Genomic DNA, 20910 nt, shown 5'->3' with positions numbered 1-20910 from the left:
ACCTCAAACACGTGGAGGGTAAGACCATCCTGCTAAAAGATGAAAGGGTCAACCAGGAAATTAAGGAAGAATTAAAAAGATTCATGGAAACTAATGAGAATGAAGATACAACTGTTCAAAATCTTTGGGATGCAGCAAAAGCAGTCCTAAGGGGGAAATACATCGCAATACAAGCATCCATTCAAAAACTGGAAAATACTCAAATACAAAAGCTAACCTTACACATAAAGGAGCTAGAGAAAAAACAGCAAATAGATCCTACACCCAGCAGAAGAAGAGAGTTAATAAAGATTCGAGCAGAACTCAACGAAATCGAGACCAGAAGAACTGTGGAACAGATCAACAGAACCAGGAGTTGGTTCTTTGAAAGAATTAATAAGATAGATAAACCATTAGCCAGCCTTATTAAAAAGAAGAGAGAGGAGCCTCAAATTAATAAAATCATGAATGAGAAAGGAGAGATCACTACAAACTCCAAGGAAATACAAACGATTTTAAAAACATATTATGAACAGCTATACGCCAATAAATTAGGCAATCTAGAAGAAATGGAGGCATTCCTGGAAAGACACAAACTACCAAAACTGGAACAGGAAGAAATAGAAAACCTGAACAGGCCAATAACCAGAGAGGAAACTGAAGCAGTCATCAAAAACCTCCCAAGACACAAAAGTCCAGAGCCAGATGGCTTCCCAGGGGAATTCTATCAAACATTTAAAGAAGAAACCATACCTATTCTACTAAAGCTGTTTGGAAAGATAGAAAGAGATGGAGTACTTCCAAATTCGTTCTATGAGGCCAGCATCACCTTAATTCCAAAACCAGACAAAGACGCCACCAAAAAGGAGAATTAGAGACCAATATCCCTGATGAACATGGATGCAAAAATTCTCAACAAGATACTAGCCAATAGGATCCAACAGTACATTAAGAAAATTATTCACCATGACCAAGTAGGATTTATCCCCAGGACACAAGGCTGGTTCAACACTCGTAAAACCATCAGTGTGATTCATCATATCAGCAAGAGAAAAACCAAGAACCGTATGATCCTCTCATTAGATGCAGAGAAAGCATTTGACAAAATACAGCATCCATTCCTGATCAAAACTCTTCAGAGTGTAGGGATAGAGGGAACATTCCTCAACATCTTAAAAGCCATCTACGAAAAGCCCACAGCAAATATCATTCTTAATGAGGAAGCACTGGGAGCCTTTCCCCTAAGATCAGGAACAAGACAGGGATGTCCACTCTCACCACTGCTATTCAACATAGTACTGGAAGTCCAAGCCTCAGCAATCAGACAACAAAAAGACATTAAAGGCATTCAAATTGGCAAAGAAGAAGTCAAACTCTCCCTCTTCGCCGATGACATGATACTCTACATAGAAAACCCAAAAGCCTCCACCCCAAGATTGCTAGAACTCATACAGCAATTTGGTAGCGTGGCAGGATACAAAATCAATGCCCAGAAATCAGTGGCATTTCTATACACTAACAATGAGACTGAAGAAAGAGAAATTAAGGAGTCAATCCCATTTACAATTGCACCCAAAAGCATAAGATATCTAGGAATAAACCTAACCAAAGAGGTAAAGGATCTATACCCTAAAAACTATAGAACACTTCTGAAAGAAATCAAGGAAGACACAAAGAGATGGAAAAATATTCCATGCTCATGGATTGGCAGAATTAATACTGTGAAAATGTCAATGTTACCCAGGGCAATTTACACGTTTAGTGCAATCCCTATCAAAATACCATGGACTTTCTTCAGAGAGTTAGAACAAATTATTTTAAGATTTGTGTGGAATCAGAAAAGACCCCGAATAGCCAGGGGAATTTTAAAAAATAAAACCATATCTGGGGGCATCACAATGCCAGATTTCAGGTTGTACTACAAAGCTGTGGTCATCAAGACAGTGTGGTACTGGCACAAAAACAGACACATAGATCAATGGAACAGAATAGAGAATCCAGAAGTGGACCCTGAACTTTATGGTCAACTAATATTCGATAAAGGAGGAAAGACTATCCACTGGAAGAAAGACAGTCTCTTCAATAAATGGTGCTGGGAAAATTGGACATCCACATGCAAAAAAATGAAACTAGTCCACTCTCTTTCACCATACACAAAGATAAACTCAAAATGGATGAAAGATCTAAATGTGAGACAAGATTCCATCAAAATCCTAGAGGAGAACACAGGCAACACCCTTTTTGAACTCAGCCACAATAACTTCTTGCAAGATACATCCACGAAGGCAAAAGAAACAAAAGCAAAAATGAACTATTGGGACTTCATCAAGATAAGCTTTTGCACAGCAAAGGATACAGTCAACAAAACTAAAAGACAACCTACAGAATGGGAGAAGATATTTGCAAATGACATATCAGATAAAGGGCTAGTTTCCAAGATCTATAAAGAACTTATTAAACTCAACAGCAAAGAAACAATCCAATCATGAAATGGGCAAAAGACATGAACAGAAATTTCACAGAGGAAGACATAGACATGGCCAACATGCACATGAGAAAATGCTCCGCATCACTTGCCATCAGGGAAATACAAATCAAAACCACAATGAGATCCCACCTCACACCAGTGAGAATGGGGAAAATCAACAAGGCAGGAAACAACAAATGTTGGAGAGGATGCGGAGAAAGGGGAACCCTCTTACACTGTTGGTGGGAATGTGAACTGGTGCAGCCACTCTGGAAAACTGTGTGGAGGTTCCTCAAAGAGTTAAAAATAGACCTGCCCTACGACCCAGCAATTGCACTGTTGGGGATTTACCCCAAAGATACAGATGCAATCAAACGCCGGGACACCTGCACCCCGATGTTTCTAGCAGCAGTGGCCACAATAGCTAAACTGTGGAACGAGCCTCGGTGTCCATCGAAAGATGAATGGACAAAGAAGATGTGGTTTATGTATACAATGGAATATTACTCAGCCATTAGAAACAACAAATACCCACCATTTGCTTCAACGTGGATGGAACTGGAGGGTATTATGCTGAGTGTAATAAGTCAATCGGAGAAGGACAAACATTATATGTTCTCATTCATTTGGGGAATATAAATAATAGTGAAAGGGAATAGAAGGGAAGGGAGAAGAAATGTGTGGGAAATATCAGAAAGGGAGACAGAGCATAAAGCCTCCTAACTCTGGGAAATGAACTAGGGGTGGTGGAAGGGGAGGAGGGCGGGGGGTGGGGGTGACTGGGTGGCGGGCACCGAGGGGGGCACTTGACAGGATGAGCACTGGGTGTTATTCTGTATGTTGGCAAATTGAACACCAATAAAAAGTAAATTTATTAAAAAAAAACCAAGTGAACTAGGGGTTGTTATACGCATTTTAAAATGAAAACACAGATTCGGCAGCGACCGCAGCGCAGACCGGATCCCCTCCTCTCTCCAGCTCGCTCGTGCGCCGCGCTCCGCTTCCTCTGCAACCATGTCTGACAAACCCGATATGGCTGAGATTGAGAAATTCGATAAGTCGAAATTGAAGAAGACAGAAACGCAAGAGAAAAACCCACTGCCTTCGAAAGAAACGATTGAACAGGAGAAGCAAGCAGGCGAATCGTAATGAGGCGTGCGCCGCCAATATGCACTGTACATTCCACAAGCATTGCCTTCTTATTTTTCTTCTTTTAGCTGTTTAACTTTGTAAGATGCAAAGCGGTTGGATCAAGTTTAAATGACTGTGCTGCCCCTTTTCACATCAAAGAATGGAGAACTACTGACAACGAAGGCGCCTGCCTTTCCCATCTGCCTGTCTGGCTGGCTGGCAGGGAAGGAAAAGAACTTGCATGTTGGTGAAGGAAGAAGCTGGGTGGGAGGACAGTGAGATCTAGAGTAAAAAACCAAGCTGGCCCAAGGTATCTTGCAGGCTGTTAAAATGCAGTTTAATCAGAGTGCCATTTTTTTGTTCAAATGATTTTAATTATTGGAATGCACAATTTTTTTAATATGCAAATAAAGTTTTAAAACGTGAAAAAAAAAATGAAAACACAGGCTCAGAATTAGGGAGCTACTGTCCTATCAAAGGGGGAACCTGATCTTCAGCTCTACTTCATTATTGTCTTTAGATTCTAAGGTAAGTTCCTCTGTTTATCCTACTGTAGGTTCATTGTTTACCTAGGCCTTCCTTTTTTTCCTTTTTTCCTTAAATCAAGACTTTGCTGGCCAACTAGTGAAGCCAAACAAAATATGAACAGTAAAACCTATGGGCTGCCAATATGCAACCTCTTCCATGAGAGTTATGAGGATCAGTTGGTTTACAGATGAAACAACTGAGTTAATAATATGACCTCTGCAGAATGGGAAAGGACAGCTTCAAGAAGTAGTGAATTCTCTATTACTGGAAAGCATGAGCCTAGCTAACCATCTAATGGGACTTTTACAGATTGTATTGAATCATCAGATGGACAAATAGGATCTTTTAAGGCCTCTTCCAAACACAAGATTCTGGAGGACTAAGATTAAGTAAGAAGGTCTAGAGCTGAGATTATGAGAGGAATCTTAACAAATACATAAATATAATTATCTTTCTGGTCTTCATTGTATGGACATGACACCAGAAAAGAGATACAGAGCTGAATTGGTCAACCACCTAGTATTTATGAAACATGAACTACACATCTTGTTTATGAGAGTTGGGTTTAGAATAGATAGCAAAGAGTTGGAACAAAAACCAGAAGCTGTACGTCTCCCTGTGTTTAGCAGGGTCTGTGCCCCTGGCTTGTGGGAAATAAACAAGGGAAACATTTATCCTGAACTCACCTAGGTGCCTTCTTTTGTGTTCAGGGAATGATTTTTGAGTTGAAGTGCAAGCTGGTGCCATGACAGCTCTTAGAGTGTAGGTACCAGCTTCCCCTTGAGAAGGGGAGATCAGATAGGTTTTTTTTGGTTACCATGCCTCAGATTTTAGAAAAGCTTTTCTAAGAATGGCTGTTTAAACAGTCAAACCACTAGGAGACCAAGGAGCAACCACCTGTGCTCAGACTTGTCCTACTTGTTTTCCTCAATGTTTATTTTCTTTTTAAAATCTGCTTTCAGAAAGTATCTTAAGTACTTATTACCACTTAGATGTAAATGACTGATTAAATCACTTTTAAAATATTCATTCCTGGAGGAATTTTTGTTTAACAGGAATGTAACTCTAAGCTCAATTTAATTCAACAAATGTCTTTTGAGTGACTATTTTAGGTCAGTCATTGTTTTGAGTATTGGGGTTGCAGTGATAAATAAAACACAGTATTTGACCTTAAGGAATTAAATCTAATAAAGGAAACTGACTCTAAAACAGACACAATTATGTATGATATAAACCCCAGTGTAAATATTAGAATATTTTATCAAATGCTGAATATATCCTAGGCACTATATGAAACACGAAAAACGAACAAAAACCAATCTCTGGTTTTAAAGTTCACTGGATGAAATAGATAATTATACTGAGTGATAAATTGTTTGATGGAATTAAATACCCAGAGCTTTGATAACACAAAGGAAGTATTGTATTCAAGGAATTAAAAACAGTTGGGTATGGTTAGTTAGATCATAAAGTACCAAGGATATTATCTCTCCAAAAACATTTTGGGCATCAGTAGAAAAACTTTTTCTGCAAGGCCTTGAAATCAAATGAAGTTTATTATCAACACTGCTTTAAGTGTTGAATAAAGTTTATTATCAACACTTTATTAAAAAAGCGTGAGTGCCCATCTCACTGAAGAACTTTAAACTATATTGAGTAAAACAAAGGGCCAACTAGAAACTCAAAAAAGGGTTTCCGGTCACATAGTAATCTTTAGCCAAATTTCCAATGCCAGAAAGACCATGGTTTCCTTACTCTTTCTCACTGAATAAACAAGACAGTCATTTTTTGGTTGAATCTCAAAGAGATTAAAAACAACAACAACAAACTATGGGTGCCTGGGCAGCTCAGTTGCTTAAGTATCTGCCTTTGGCTTGGGTCATGATCCTAGGGTCCCAGGATCAAGCCCTGCATTGGGCTCCCCGCTTGGCGAGGAGTCTGCTTCTCCCTCTCCTGCTGCTGCTTCCCTTACTTGTGCTCCCTCTCTGTCAAATAAATGAATAAAATCTTTTAAAAATATATAATGAATTCTGAACGAATATTGTGCAACCATTATTTGCATAGAAAAGGTTAAGGTATGTTAAGTGAAAAACAATTTCAAAAAAAATATATGTATATATAACGATGATACATTAAATCTTTCTCATGTTTCAAATCTATAATGTCATAACCTGCAAGTAGCGAGAGGAAAACTCTGCTTTTAAAAGGTTTGGGCAACTAAAATGATCTCCCTATCTTAAAGTTGACTGATTTGGAACTGTAAAACTACATCTGTAAAATCCCTTTATAGCAGTACATTTAGATGAATGTTTGAATCAGAGAAAAGATATGTGTACACCAGAGTTGAGAATCTTAGGGAGAGCTATCTTAGAATTCTGAGTAGTTGATCTTTATTTTCTTTTAGTTTAATCCTATTTTCACTGTACATGTGATATTTTGGGTTTTATTTGTTTATTTTTTACCTTGTAAGCTATATTTTGAACTCCTTATACAGACGAATGTTAGATGTTTATGGATCTTGGCTTCTTTTTTTCTTGGCCTGACCACCATTGTTTCCTCCTCCTCTTCTTCTTCTTTTTCCTCCTCCTCCTCCTCTTCCTTTTCTTTTTTTCAGGAGGGAGATTGCACATGTGCATATGTGTGCAGGGCAGGGGGGTGAAGGGTGAGAGAGCAGAGAGAGAACCCAAAGTAGGCTCCATGCCCAACAAGGAGCCTCAGGTGGGGCTACATCCCATGACCCCAAGATCATGACCTGAACCAAAACCAAGAATCAGACATCCAACCGACTGAGCCACCCCATAGGTACCCCTGTATCTTCTTTTTTTTCAGGAGCTATAAAACTCTAGACTGAGACAGGCCCTTGGTGTTTAGTCTCAGTTACCTCCAAAGCAATTCTGGAACCTCAAGAAAAACATGGTACTTCCCATTGTTCCTTGGAATAATGCCACTGGCCCTAAGGTTTTAAAAAAGATAGCTAAGAACTAAAGTGGGGTCATGTATCATATAGTGATTAAAATCATAGAATATGGGGCGCCTGGCCAGCACAGTTGGTGGAGCATGCAACTCTTTATCTCAGAGTTGTAAGTTTAAGCCCCACACTGGGTGTGAAGAAAAAAGAAAGTCTTTAAAAAAAGAAAGTCTTTAAAATAATAAAAAATAGGGATGCCTGGGTGGCTCAGTGGTTGAGCATCTGCCTTCAGCTCAGGTCATGATCCTAGGGTCCTGGGATCGAGTCCCACATCGGGCTCCCCACAGGGAGCCTGCTTCTCCCCCTCTGTGTCTCTCATGAATAAATAAATAAAATCTTTAAAAAATAATAATAAATAAAATTATAGGCTGTGAAATCATTCTGGTTATGTAAAGTGTATAACTTGGACAAGTTACTTATCCTCTGTGCCTCAATTTTTGTCATCTGGAAGATGAAGGAAATAGTACTCATCTCAGAGAATTGTTAGGAGGATTAAATGAGTGAATATGTATAATATACATAGAGTAGTACCCAGCATGTGTTTAAGAGTTCAATAAATTATTATTGCTGTATTATTGTTATTTTTACTTATGGATTGGATAGATTTTACTTACCAGAAAGTCTGAAGACTTCATCCTGACTTTTCTATTAACCTGCTGTATGATCTTAGACAAGTCATGGAAATTTTTTGGCATTCTTCATAAAAGTATAAAATTGCAATAGATTATCACTACGGCTTCTAAAAGTTTAGCTGGTATAGTTGTTAGTGTTTTTTGGATGATAGTGACACTATCTATTATACATAATAAGAGATTTCAGTAAGGTATCTGGATACAAAAATAATATATAGACATTATTAACTTTATTATGTATAAAAACCTGTTGGAAGAGTTAGTGCATTCATGTAACAGCTCCCATCATATAACTCTGGAGAAACTGACTTCCCTCCAGAATAGACTTCATTCACTGCTGTAATGCCAGCATTTAAAATAGTCCCATCATAGAAGCTCAGTAAACATTTATTGTAAAGCGAGTGTCCTCAAAAAATTCTTAAGCTAGTGGGAAAAGCAGACAGGAAAGCCATTATAATATACTATTTTAAGTCCTGTAATTGAAAGAAAGGTGCTGAATATTGCAAGTGTTGCTGTTGGAGTTTAGATTTTCCATGTTCTGCTTTTGTCTCCTTCAGCTCTGTTAGAACAAGGCAATAAACTACGTAATGCCATGGTGATTTCTGCAATGAAATCAAGCCCAGATACTAGCATGTTGTTGGATGAAGTTCATCCTCCCATGAAGGAAGATTTTCTTAGAGCCTCAACACAGTAAGTTACAGGATAAACATGATTCCTGGCAGTTCATTTCTTAATTTTTGTTAATGTATATTTTTTATTAAGGTATAGACTAAATAATCTTAGAAATGTTCAGCAAATAATTCTTAATGTGGTGGAAAGGAAGCCTAAACTAGGAGTTAAGATTGTCGAAATCTAGACCTATTACTGGTACTCGTTAATGTGTAAATGGCTAAATTCTTTGCTCCCTATGAACTGCCATGCTTATATTAATTATAATGGGGATATTCTCTCCTCCCTCTCTTATAGAAATGAAATTAGTTTCTGAGGTAGAAAACGGCTTTGTAAATTGTGAAGTTTTATATATATTTAAGGTAGTTAAGTCTAAAGGATGTTAAATGTTCCATGTTGAACTATTGTCATGTACTATCTCGTAGCTCAGTTAATTCTGATATAGATTTTTCCTGTCTGTTAGCCACTCAGAAAGTACTTTTCCACACCACAGAATCAAAACCTTATCTAGGAATCCGTTTAAAGACCAAATAGAAGATCACCTCCTCCCTCCGACTGAGAAACGTGACACAAAAGATGATGCCAGAGCCATTCAGCTGCTATTAGGCAGGTAAGGACTTTTAACTATCTTCCTTTTAAATTCTTAACTTCAATTCATTGTATATATGTTAACAGATTTTTTTTAAAGATTTTATTTATTTATTTAGGAGAGACACAGAGAGAGAGGCAGAGACATAGGCAGACATGGGGGAGAGGCAGGCTCCGTGTGGGAAGCCCGATGCAGGACTCGATTCCAGCACCTCGGGATCACGACCTGAGCCAAAGGCAGACGTTCAACCACACAGGTGCCCCTGTTAACGGATTTATCTTCTGGAACAACACTTCCTTGGAGTGACCAAGTCATTCCCTAGGTTACTCATTGCATACTAAATAAAAATCACTATTTATTACCTACTAAGTAAAAATCTAGTCTTTAGCCTTTTATTCTTAGCTTCAGTTACAGAATGGTCCCCAACCCACCTTTCCATTCTTATCTCTCAGTTCTATCCCCAACACCATTGTTAGGGTATAATTTTTAAGACTCAGATTTTAGGGGCTCCTGGATGTTTTAATTGATTAAGTGCCCAACAGTATCCAATTCTTGCTTTTGGCTCAGTTTGTGATCTCAGGGTAGTGAAATCAAGCCGTGGGTCAGGTCCCATGCTCAGCAGGGAGTCTGCTTGAGATTTTCTCTATCCCTCTACTCCTGCCCCTACCTCATTCTCTCTCTCTAAAATAAATAAGTAAATAATTTTTTTAACCTCAAATTTTATTTATTTAAGATTTTATTTATTTATTCATGAGAGACGCAGAGACATAGGCACAGGGAGAAGCAGGCTCCCTGCAGGGAGCCCAATGTGGGACTCGATCCTAAGACACCAGGAAAACGACCTGAGTCAAAGGCAGATGCTCAACCATTGAGCTACCCAGGTGCCCCAAAACCTCAGATTTTAAACAGACACAAGTTAATTCAGGGTCTTATTATACCTCATGTAACCTATGTGGTCTGTAATTAGGAAGGAAAAAAAAATAAAAGGGATCCAAATTGGAAAGGAACAAGTACAATTATCTCTATTAACAGATGACATGATCTGTTATGTAGAAAATCCTAAAGAATCTACTAAAAGATATTGGAACTAATAAATTCCAAAGGATTGCAGGATATAAAATCAATACACAAAATCAATTGTATTTCTATATACTTGCAATGAACAATACAAAAATGAAATTAAGAAACAATTCCGGGCAGCCCCGGTGGTGCATCGGTTTAGCGCTGGCTGCAGCCCAGGGTGTGATCCTGGAGACCCGGGATCGAGTCCCATGTTGGGCTCCCTGCATGGAGACTGCTTCTCCCTCTGCCTATGTCTCTGCCTCTCTCTGTGTGTCTCTCATGAATAAATAAATAAATAAAATCTTTTTTTTTTTTTAAAGGACTTTATTTATGTGAGAGAGCGAGCACAAGCAGGGAGGAGAGGGAGAAGCAGGCTCCTTACCAAGCAGGAAGCCCAACACAGGGCTCAATTCCTGGAATCATGACTGAGCCAAAGGCAGGTGCTTAACTAACTGAGCCATCCAGGTGCCCCCCTGAATAGCTCACTTTAAATGAGTAAATTGTATGTTATATGAATTATGTGTAAATGAAACTTTTTTTTAAAAAAATAAGATCAAAAATCCAGCACAAGGTCCAAAAAAAGACACATCAAAATATACAATCATGAATTTTGAAAATGCTGAGTAAAAAGAGTCAGTCATAAATGCTTCCAAAAAGCAAAAAAGAAAGGTCATGTAAACAGTATCAGGATTAGAATGATATCAGATACTCCAGAGAGTTGACCAAAATGACAACACGGGAGGCTTCTGAACTCCCTTCTTCCATGGACACACTGAATATAAAGCTACACACAGAGCAGTTCCCTCTGAAAGAGATAGGACTGAGCAACTCCTACACATTGTATGAATGGGAAAATATCAAAACAGGTAGGAAAAGCTGATACAAACTATCGCCATAATCTCTGTCTCCAACATAGGAGGGAACCTCCTGAAGAGTGAAGGATTTGGACCCCCTATTCAGTGCCTCAACTTTTAAGATTCCCTCAAGAGGTATAAGCTCCAAAAACATTTAGTTCTGAAAGGCAGGTACATACTTTACCAGCTGCTACTTGAGGGTTCAGCTTCCAATCAGCCTGCATCTCGGAACTGACCATGATCCTCCTGTTTGGGACACGGGTGGGTCTTAGCGTACTCTCAACTACTGGGGGCTACTAAGAACAAAGGTGGAGGCTTGGACAATCAGAAAAGTTTATGAGGCAAGTAGGAGCTTAGGAAACAAACTAATTGATGAGGTTCATCTCCTGTCAAGAATAGAGACATATCAAGACTATCTGTCAGGACATTATGACAGAACTGAGATAGGTGACTGTTCTGTATAATATGCAGAATTCAACAGAGAAAGTCCAGGAAAATGAAGAAACAAACGAATATGTTCAAAACAAAAGGACAGAATTAAGATCTGAAACAGATCTTAATAAAGCAGAGATAACTGAGTTACCTGAGAGAGAATTAAAAATAACAGTCCTAAAGATATTCACTGAGGTTAGGAGAACAGTTGCATGAACCAAGTGAGGATTTCAACAAGGAGACAGAAAAAATTTTCAAGTATCAGACTAATCATAGGGCTGAAGAACACAATAACTGACTGAAAAAAAAAATCAAGAGGGGTTCAACAGCAGACTAGATCAAGGGAACAAAGAATCAATGAACTCAAAGACAAGGTGGTGGAAATCAGTCAGAGATGCAAAATAAAATAAAATAAAATAAAGAATGAAAAGTAGTTTAGAAAGTGTAAGGGATTTAAGAGAAACCGGGAGACCAATATACATGTTATTGGGATCCCAGAAGAAGGAGAGAGAGAGAAAAGGGCAGAAATATTCAAGGAAAAAAATGGCTGAAAATTTCCCTAACCAGGGATCCCAGAGAGTTCTAAGTTAGATGAATCAAAGGAGATCCATACTGGGATACCTGGGTGGCTCAGTGGTTGAGCACCTGCCTTCAGCCCAGAGCATGATCCTAGAGTCCTGGGATCAAGCCCCACATTGGGCTCTCTGCATGGAGCCACCTCCTCTCTCGGCCTATGTCTCTGCCTCTCTGTGTGTGTGTCTCTCATGAATAAATAAATAAAATCTTTAAAAAAAAAAAAAAAAGACCCATACTAAGATACAATATAATTAAATTGTCAAAAGTTACAAGGAGAGAATCTTAAAAATAGAGAAAGGCAACTTGCTACTGACACAGGACTCCCCATTTGACTTTCAGCAGATTTTTCAGCAAAAACCCTGCAGACCAGGGGCACCTGGGAGTCTCATTTGGTTAAGTGTCCAACTCGTGATTTCACCTCAGGTCATGATCTTGGGGTCATGAGATCAAGCCCTGTGTCAGGCTCCACACTCAGCAGGAAGTCTGCTTGAGATTCTCTCTCCCTCTGCCCCTCCCCTACGTCTCTCAAATAAATCTTAAAAACAAAACAACAACAACAAAAAAAAACCCTGCTGATGAGAAGGCAATGGGATATATTCAAAAAGTGCTGAAAGAAAAAACTGCCAACCAAGAATATTCTACTTGGCAAAGTTGTTCTTCAGAATTGAAGGGAAGATAAAGAATTTTCCAGACAAACAAAAGCTGAAGGACTTAATTACCATTTGACCAACCTTGCAAAAAAAACATTAAAGAAAGTTCTTCAAGCTGAAACAAAAGGATGCTAAGTAGTAACAAGAAAACATACAAAATTCTAAAACTCATTGCTGAAGGTAAACATATACTTAAATTGAGAATACTGTAATATTACAATGGTGGTGGGTAATTCACTTATAAATCTAGCCTGAAGGTTAAAAGACAAAGTATTAAAAATAAATAAAACTATAATAATTTGTTAATAGATACACAGTAGAAAGGTACAAACTGTGACACCAAAAATTAAAAATGAAGTGGGCTGGCTTTTATATGTGTTTTAGGTTATCCTTCTAAAATAAACTGTTATAGGGGATCCCTGGGTGGCGCAGCGGTTTGGCGCCTGCCTTTGGCCCGGGGCGCGATCCTAGAGACCCGGGATCGAATCCCACATCGGGCTCCCGGTGCATGGAGCCTGCTTCTCCCTCTGCCTGTGTCTCTGCCTCTCTCTCTCTCTCTCTGTGACTATCATAATTAAATAAAATTAAAAAAAAAATTAAAATAAACTGTTATAAATATGTTCTATGTAAGCTCCGTGGTAACCATAGAGCAAAAGCTTATAGTAAATATATAAAATACAAAGAAATTGAAACATGCCACTATAGTGAATCATCAAATCACAAAGAGAGCAAGAGAGGAAGTACAAACCAACTAGGAAGGAGTTAACAAAATGGTAGTAGTAAGTTCATGCCTATCAATAATTGCTTGAAATGTAGGTGAACTAAAGTCTCCAACCAAAAGACAGAGCGTAGCTGAATGGATAAAAAATAAGACCTAGCTATATGCTGCCTACAGGAGACTCATTTTAACTTTAAGGACTTATAGGCTCCAAGTGAAGGGATGGAGAAAGATATTCCATGCACGTGGAAACCAAAAGAGAGTTTGAAGTAGCTATTCTTATATTAGACAAATAGACTTTAAGGCAAAGACTATAACAAGAGGTAAAGAATGTCATGATGTAATGATAGTTGGTCAATTCATCAAGAGTATATAACAACCGTAAATATTTATGTACCCACATAGGAGCACCTAAATACATAAAGCAAATGTTAGTACATCTGAATGGAGAAATAATAGCAATACAATAATAGGGAATTTTAATGTCCCACATTCCACAATGGGTAGGTCATCTAGATAGAAAATCAGTAAGGAAATACTGGACTTAAATGACACAAACCAGATGGACCTAATATATATATAACTTTCCATCTAATAGCAGCAAAATACATATTTTTCTCAAGCACACAAGGAACATTCTCTGTGATAGATCATATACTGGGCCATAAAACAGTTCTTAATACATTCAGGGAGATTAAACTAGGCATTTTTTTCTGATCACAGTAATATGAAATTAAAAATTCAGGGAGATTAAAATAGGGATTTTTTTCTGATCACAGTAATATGAAATTTAAAATCAATTATAAAAACTAGAAAATTTACAATTATGTAGAAATTAAACATGTTCCTGAGCAACTAGTGGGTCAAAGAAAAAAATCACAAGGAAAATCAAAGTAACTTGAGACAGAGGAAACTGGAAATACAGTATACCAAAAGTTATGGGATGTAGGAATGGTTCAACATCCACATATCAATTAACGTGATATGCCAATTAACAAAATGAAGGATAAAAATCATATAAACATTTCAATAAATGCAGAAAAAGCATTAGACAAAATTCAATACCCATTCATGATAAAACCTTTCAACAAACTGAGTATAGAAGCAATGTGGGATCCCTGGGTGGCGCAGCAGTTTGGCGCCTGCCTTTGGCCCAGGGCGCGATCCTGGAGACCCGGGATCGAATCCCACATCAGGCTCCCGGTGCATGGAGCCTGCTTCTCCCTCCGCCTGTGTCTCTGCCTCTCTCTCTCTCTCTCTGTGACTATCATAAAAAAAAAAAAAAAAAAAAAAAAAGAAGCAATGTACCTCAGGTGCTGTCTAGGTGGCTCAGTCAGTTAAGCATCTGACTCTTGGTTTGGGCTCAAGTCATGATCTCAGGGTCCTGAGATTTAGCCCCACTTTGGGCTCCGTGCTCAATGTGGAGTTTGCTCCTAACCCCTCCCCCCACCCCAGAATAAATAAATAAAATCTTTTAAAAAAATAAGAAGTAGTATACCTCAACGTAACAAAGGCCATAAATGACAAGCCCATAACAAACATCAAAATTACTGATGAATGCTGAAATCTTTTCCTATAAGATCAGAAACAAAAGATGCCTGTTCTCACCACTTTTATTCAACATGGCCCTTTAATGTGTCATAGACAGTAGAATAAGTTCAAAGAAGTGTTCATTGAAGAAAACAAATATTGAAAGAGGAAGACTGCATACTCAACAGTAGAGATCATAACTTTAAGGGTTGTGCAGTGAGGGAAAAAAGAAGCAACTGAGTGAGGGGGAACCATAAATAGCAAATGATTGTTAAGTAAAATACCAAGAGGTAGAGCTTCAAAAAGGAACAGTGCTCAGGAACTACAGAGAAGCAAGCTATGTGGATTGGGAAGCTGTTATTTGGGTTGTAGCAGTTAGGGACTTGTTCTGACCTTTGAGAGAGATTTCTGTAGATCAGTAGCTCTCAGCTGAGGGACAGTTCTCCCCTATTCCCAGCCCTGTGGCACATTTTGTAATGTCTGGAGACATTTTGGGTTATCAAAACTGGAGAACTACTGGTATCTGGTGAGTAGAGTCCAGGGATCCAGAATGCACAGGATAGCTCCCAATGATCAAGGATTATCTGACCCACCATATAAGTAGAGCTAAGTTTGAGAAACCCTGCTATAGATTTAAAAAAGGTGAGGAAAGGAACATTTATTGAGTATCTTTTTGTTCCAAGAAATGTAGGAATATGACCTAATTTGAAGGTAGTAATTATGTGCTATTTTCTTGAGAAATTAAAGAGCCTCCTTTAAGGACTGGCTCTCTCAGTTGAAAGAGCTCCTGACTCTTGATCATGAGTTTGAGCCCCACATTGGGTGTAGAGATTACTTAAATAAATTTTTTTAAAAGATTAAAGAAGAAGTAAAAATAAATAAAAAATTAAAGAAGGGGGAAAAAGTATAGCAGCTAACATGAAAGGGAAGCAAAGTTGAAAGAATTAATAACTGAAATGCTTAGCATGGTGCCTGGTACAAATTAAGTATTTAATAAATATTGCTTTTATTATTAATAACATCCTAAAAATTCAATAAGTTCATTTACAGATGTCCATTCAGTACCAGTTATTATATAGAAGAAACAAAAATGAAGTGTTCATATATTTGTATGCTTATATTCCTTATTAATTTTCAAACTTTTTGTAGAGTTTCTGTTTTACTTATTTCTGTATCACACATGAAATTATTCTTGCCGTAATTAACCCTAAATACACTAATTTTTGCTTAATGGAATAGGCATACTTATGAATTCTTCACAAAACAGTATGAGCATTTAACTCATTGAATTATAGTTAATTCTTTACCTTCTTTTCCTCCTTGCTAGACCATAAGCAGTGTAATAGTAGAGCAAATTAGTTTAGCCATTTCTGTATCATTCAAGACCTAACACCATGCCTGGCACATAATAGGTGCCCAGAAAATAAAAATGTTTGTTAAATAAATCAGTGAGATCACAATCAGTGTCAGTAGTGTATTTTTTGAATGCTAGCTGTTGGCATCCCAGAGGAGGGGAAATATAATATGAAAGTATTTATCAGGTAGTCTTCTGCCTAATGTGAGTCCTCTGCTTAACATGTCTTCTTTCATGTTTAGAACTTTTAGAAAGTTTTCAATTAAAAAATATAGCTCAACTGAAACTTCTTTTAATGTCCTTCTGTTGTCTTTTTCTTACCTCTACAGTGCTGAATTATCCCAAGATCGTTACTGGAATGGGCTAGGTTCTCCTCCAGATTCCCCATCTCCTGGGAGTGATGTGTATTACAGCAGTGACCTTAATGATCCTCAGTATGACCAGAGTCTCCTGGAGAGCTTATTTTACACAGCACCTGTAAGTCCTTGAATCTGCAGTTTTGGAAATTAGAGAACAAGAGTATTAATATTAGCTGCAGGCATCGTTACCATTTGCCAGACAGAAAGCTGTCCGTTTTACATATGTCATTTTCCAGATGAGGAGACAGGTGTCTGACTGGCTTAGTTTGTAGAGCCTGTGACTCTTGATCTCAAGGTGTGAGTTCAAGCCCCACGTTCCTTATAGAGTTTACTACAAAAAAAAGAGAGAGAGAGAGAAAGGATATGAAATGGGAATAGAAAGATCTAGAGAAGCAATTTGTGCACTGCAAAGGATCTAATTTGAATTGATGAGAATTTATGTGGGAAAGTCCTTATCAATAAGGCAGGTAGTCTGTGAAAGCCTTTGAATATCAGGTGAGGAGGAAATGACATGATCAAAATGGTGGTTTAGGAATGTTAATCTGGCAAGGTGTAGGGAGCTAATTTAGGGGAGAATACTTAGATAGGAAGCTGCTGGGTTATTGGAGGTGTGTATTAGAGTAGCCGCAATGGGATTGGAAAGAAAGTGATGAATTTAAAAGACATTAAGAGTTACTAGGATTTCATGACTTGCTATTTTAAAAATCATCACGAATATATATTACTTGTGGGATAAAAAAAGAGAGGGAATTTACATTTATTAGATTTTTGGTGTGCCAGGGAGTTTACATGTTATCTGTTATTTTTGAGTACTGTGCCAAATGTCTCAAATTTATTATTTATTTTTCTAGCTCTATGAGATAGTATTATCTTTTACATAACATGATATAAACACATAGAGGTGTTAATAACTAATAATTAAGTGGCAGAAGTAGAATTCTTACCCTAGTCTGTCTAGAGAAAAACTAATGTTTTTCCCACTAGACCACATCATCTCATAAGCTTTAAGAATGGCATTAGAAAAAAAAAAAAAAGAATGGCATTAGAATCTGGTCTTGACCTCATCTCCCACATATGACCTTTACCATCCAGGTACACTGATTGTCTCATCACTTCTCAAACATTCTAGCTCTTTTTTAATCTGTGTATTTTTTGCTCAGACTGATCCTTCTCCTTTGAATGTTGAAATGCTTTTAGACATCTAGTAAACTCAGTTTATTTTTTTTTAAATCAACTGATCAAAAAAAAAATTTTTTTTCAACTGATCGCCTCTGTGAAGTAAACATCCTAGACTTCCTCAAGCAGAATTTATTGCCTGAATGTCCACAGGATCCTGGGACATTCAGGCAATGTTGTATGATACAATTCCTTAAGAATAAGAACATGTCTGTATTATCTTTGTATTGCCAGTACAACAAAGCCTGATGGATATTGAATAATCAATGAGGACTTAGGACTTAGTGAATAAATGACTGTATGAATGGCACTAAGTAATCCCCATGCTAATTGAACAAAATAATTTTAGAAAAGATTTGCTGATGGGAAGGAGTGAACCAATGAACTATGATGTAATGAAAAGATCAAGGAGTTAGAATACTTGTGTCCTTCCCCAGGGTTTGATGTTCCTTTTTTTTTTCTTTTTTAAGATTTTATTTATTTATTTGATAGGGAATAAGAGAACACAGCCAGGGGGAGCAACAGAGGGAGAGGGAAAAGCAGGCTCCACGCTAAGCAGGGAGCCCTTTGAGGGACTTGTTCTCAGGACCCTGAGATCATGACCTAACTTGAAGGCAGACACTTTAACCGACTGAGCCACCCAGGCACACCTGATTCTTTTAATATTGAATAACATCCACAGCTTAGAAATTCAGTGTTATTAACCCATGTTTTTGGTTCCTAAAATCCTTAGCTTTTGAACCACCTAGTTTATATTTACTCTAATTTCCTTTGGGCTGTGGACCCATTTAGATTTTGAATGCTTTGTCTATAACCATTTTTAAAAGCTGCCACTTAATAAAGAAAAACCTAAGAGCAAAAAGCTTTTGCAATTTCACCTTGAAAAAAGTTATACTTCTTTCTTAAAGGACATTTTGATCATACTTCTTTAACTATTAATTTGTTACCCTTGTCACAGGTCAATATAGTATACACCCTGAGATGCTGAGAAAAGGGAAGTGGAAGTGATAAACTTAAAATGACAGTGGATTCATTTCTGCATTTATATTAACAAGTTCATTTTTTAAATTTGGAACCAAATAAGTATATCACTGTTTTCTCTCTTTCTTTTGCATTTTGTGATAGAAAGGGCTGATGAGTCAATTGTGTTAAGCTGTCTTTTCTCCAAGTAAAATTTAATTACAGGAGGCTTAGCAACTGGTTCCCTCATTAAGAAAATCTTAATAATAAGATTATTATTAAGATAATCTTAATAAGATAAAGATAAGATAAATAATAAGATTATTGTTATGTGACATAATAAACAGTTCATCTTTGCAAGATTAAAATAAATCACTGGTAGTATAGAATGGTGAAAAAAGATGGAGTTTTTGCATCCATATAATTAGGTGACATTGTACCATTTTGCCTTATTACACTGTGGTAGAAATACAGGCTTTGGAATCTGTCTTTGGTACTAGATGCTTAGTAGGTAGTAAATAAGTAATGATTGTTATTTTTGTTGAGAATGTGGAAGAAGAGTCTGTTTTTATTTATTTTCTTTGAACTGAATTTATAGCTTATTTTTATATACCAGGAAAAATGTGAGGTTATCACCTTGGCATCAATTATCTCTTTAAAAGAACGATTCATGTGCAGAGAAGAATTTAATTACTTTTAGAGAAATATATTCATTACTACTCTCCCTAAAGTAATTTTTTTTAGTGCCTCTCTTTTTGTTTCTTCCCCCCATAGAAATCTGATATCAGCATCAGTGATTTCTTCAGTGAAGATGATACTGTCCCTTCTAACAAAATGAACCAGTCAAAAGTTCTTGCTAAATCTCCTAAGGTTCTAGAGTCAGATGATCTTAAGTTGAAGAAAAGAGCAGCGGGCAAGAAAAATAGGTGAGCCTTTCCATGATTGCTTATTTAGAGGCAAAAGCAAAGATTATTTTCACAAAATCTCCTAAAGTAAAAAAAAAAAAAAAAAAAAAAATCTCCTAAGTAAATGACCTGTATTTGCCCAACACTATCATATTGGTAAAGTGAGTTACAATAATTCATTAAGTATTAAGTTCTTAAAAGTGTAATAATATGAAAAGATGGATATAATAAAATGGTTAAGGGAGAAAGCAGAATTCTAGGTTGAATGTGTGCTGTACTACACTTATGTAGAAAATATGCATAAAGAAAGCAAATGAAAAGGAATATACAAAAGTGATGATAGTAGTTATATTAAAATAGTGGGTAACTGAGGTGTACTGTCTGTAGCTCTTGTAGAAAATCTAATTCTGTAACATCAGTTTCTATACTTGTATGGAGATAAACCTTTAGATTACAAGAATGTTTTTACATTTTTTTGAAATATCTTTCACTCTGGATTAGGACCAAAATTCTATTGATTAAAGTCATTTCTCAGTTCTTGATAACTTGTGAATTAAGATACTTGCTGCCCTTCCCCTTTCGTCTTCTTGCCTGTGCAAACTAGATTGTTTCATGTTGGGTCTTGGGCTACCTGTTTCACTGTCCATATGAACTCCTTTCAGAAATTTGGTTGAACAACAGATGATATCAGAAACTCCAGAAGATGCCCAAGTGATGACACTAAGTGTGGATAGGTTGGCCCTTTTGGGTAGAACACATTCAGTCAGAATCATCATTGAAACAATGGGAGTTCCTCCAGATAGTCCTCAGATGACCTCTGACAAAAAAAGCTTTTCTGGGAGACCACCTAAGCTGACGGCAACAAAAAGGCGGTACGTCTCTAACATGGAAAAGCTAAATTTGACATTTCTGAAAAGTGTGTGATGATAATAGTAATATAATAAATAATTGTATAACATTTTATGGTTTGTAAAGTACTTTCACATGAATCATTCAACAAAAATGCATTGAATTCCTCAGTAGGTTTCTTTTTTTCTTTTTTTTTTTTTTCCCCAGTAGGTTTCAAGGACAATACTAGGTAAGTGTGAGAATAAAGGAAATTGAGACCCTGACTCTGTTTTTACATACTTTACAGTCAGCCAAAGAGAGAGACATTTAAATGGCTATAGGAGCCAAAATAGATGTTTTATATTAAAAAGTGCTGTGGAGGGGCACCTGCATGGCTCATTGGTTAATAAGCATCTGCCTTTTGCTCAGGTTGTGATCCTAGGATCAAGTCTCACAACAGACTCCCTGCATGGAACCTGCTTCTCCCTCTGCCTTTGTCTCTACCTCTCTCATGAATAAATAAATAAAATCTTTTTTAAAAAA

The 20910-nt window shown here is 37.2% G+C and overlaps 2 protein-coding genes across 4 annotated transcripts in view; both read left to right on the top strand.

Moving 5' to 3' along the window:
• The window catches only part of C2CD3 (C2 domain containing 3 centriole elongation regulator), a 149725-nt gene that overhangs the window by 27413 nt on the left and 101402 nt on the right, over positions 1–20910 (top strand). For 2 of the 3 annotated variants that reach the window (XM_041729980.1, XM_041729981.1), the window contains exons 6-10: positions 8263–8395; positions 8838–8984; positions 16469–16616; positions 19409–19560; positions 20202–20411. In XM_041729980.1, coding sequence (XP_041585914.1) covers positions 8263–8395; positions 8838–8984; positions 16469–16616; positions 19409–19560; positions 20202–20411 — 790 coding nt within the window. The remainder of the gene's footprint in view (positions 1–8262; positions 8396–8837; positions 8985–16468; positions 16617–19408; positions 19561–20201; positions 20412–20910) is intronic. The other variant, XM_041729982.1, reaches the window with a different exon arrangement.
• Positions 3367–4012, top strand: LOC121476247 (thymosin beta-4). The gene has a single exon (XM_041729985.1). The coding sequence runs from the start codon at positions 3461–3463 to the stop codon at positions 3593–3595; it is 135 nt and encodes a 44-aa protein (XP_041585919.1). The 5' UTR covers positions 3367–3460; the 3' UTR covers positions 3596–4012.

The sequence above is a fragment of the Vulpes lagopus genome, chromosome 15 (assembly GCF_018345385.1).
Source record: "Vulpes lagopus strain Blue_001 chromosome 15, ASM1834538v1, whole genome shotgun sequence".
In the NCBI taxonomy this organism is placed as follows: Eukaryota; Metazoa; Chordata; class Mammalia; order Carnivora; family Canidae; genus Vulpes; species Vulpes lagopus.
The sequence above is the reverse complement of the archived record's forward strand: the minus strand, read 5'-3'. Positions and strand labels throughout refer to the sequence as shown.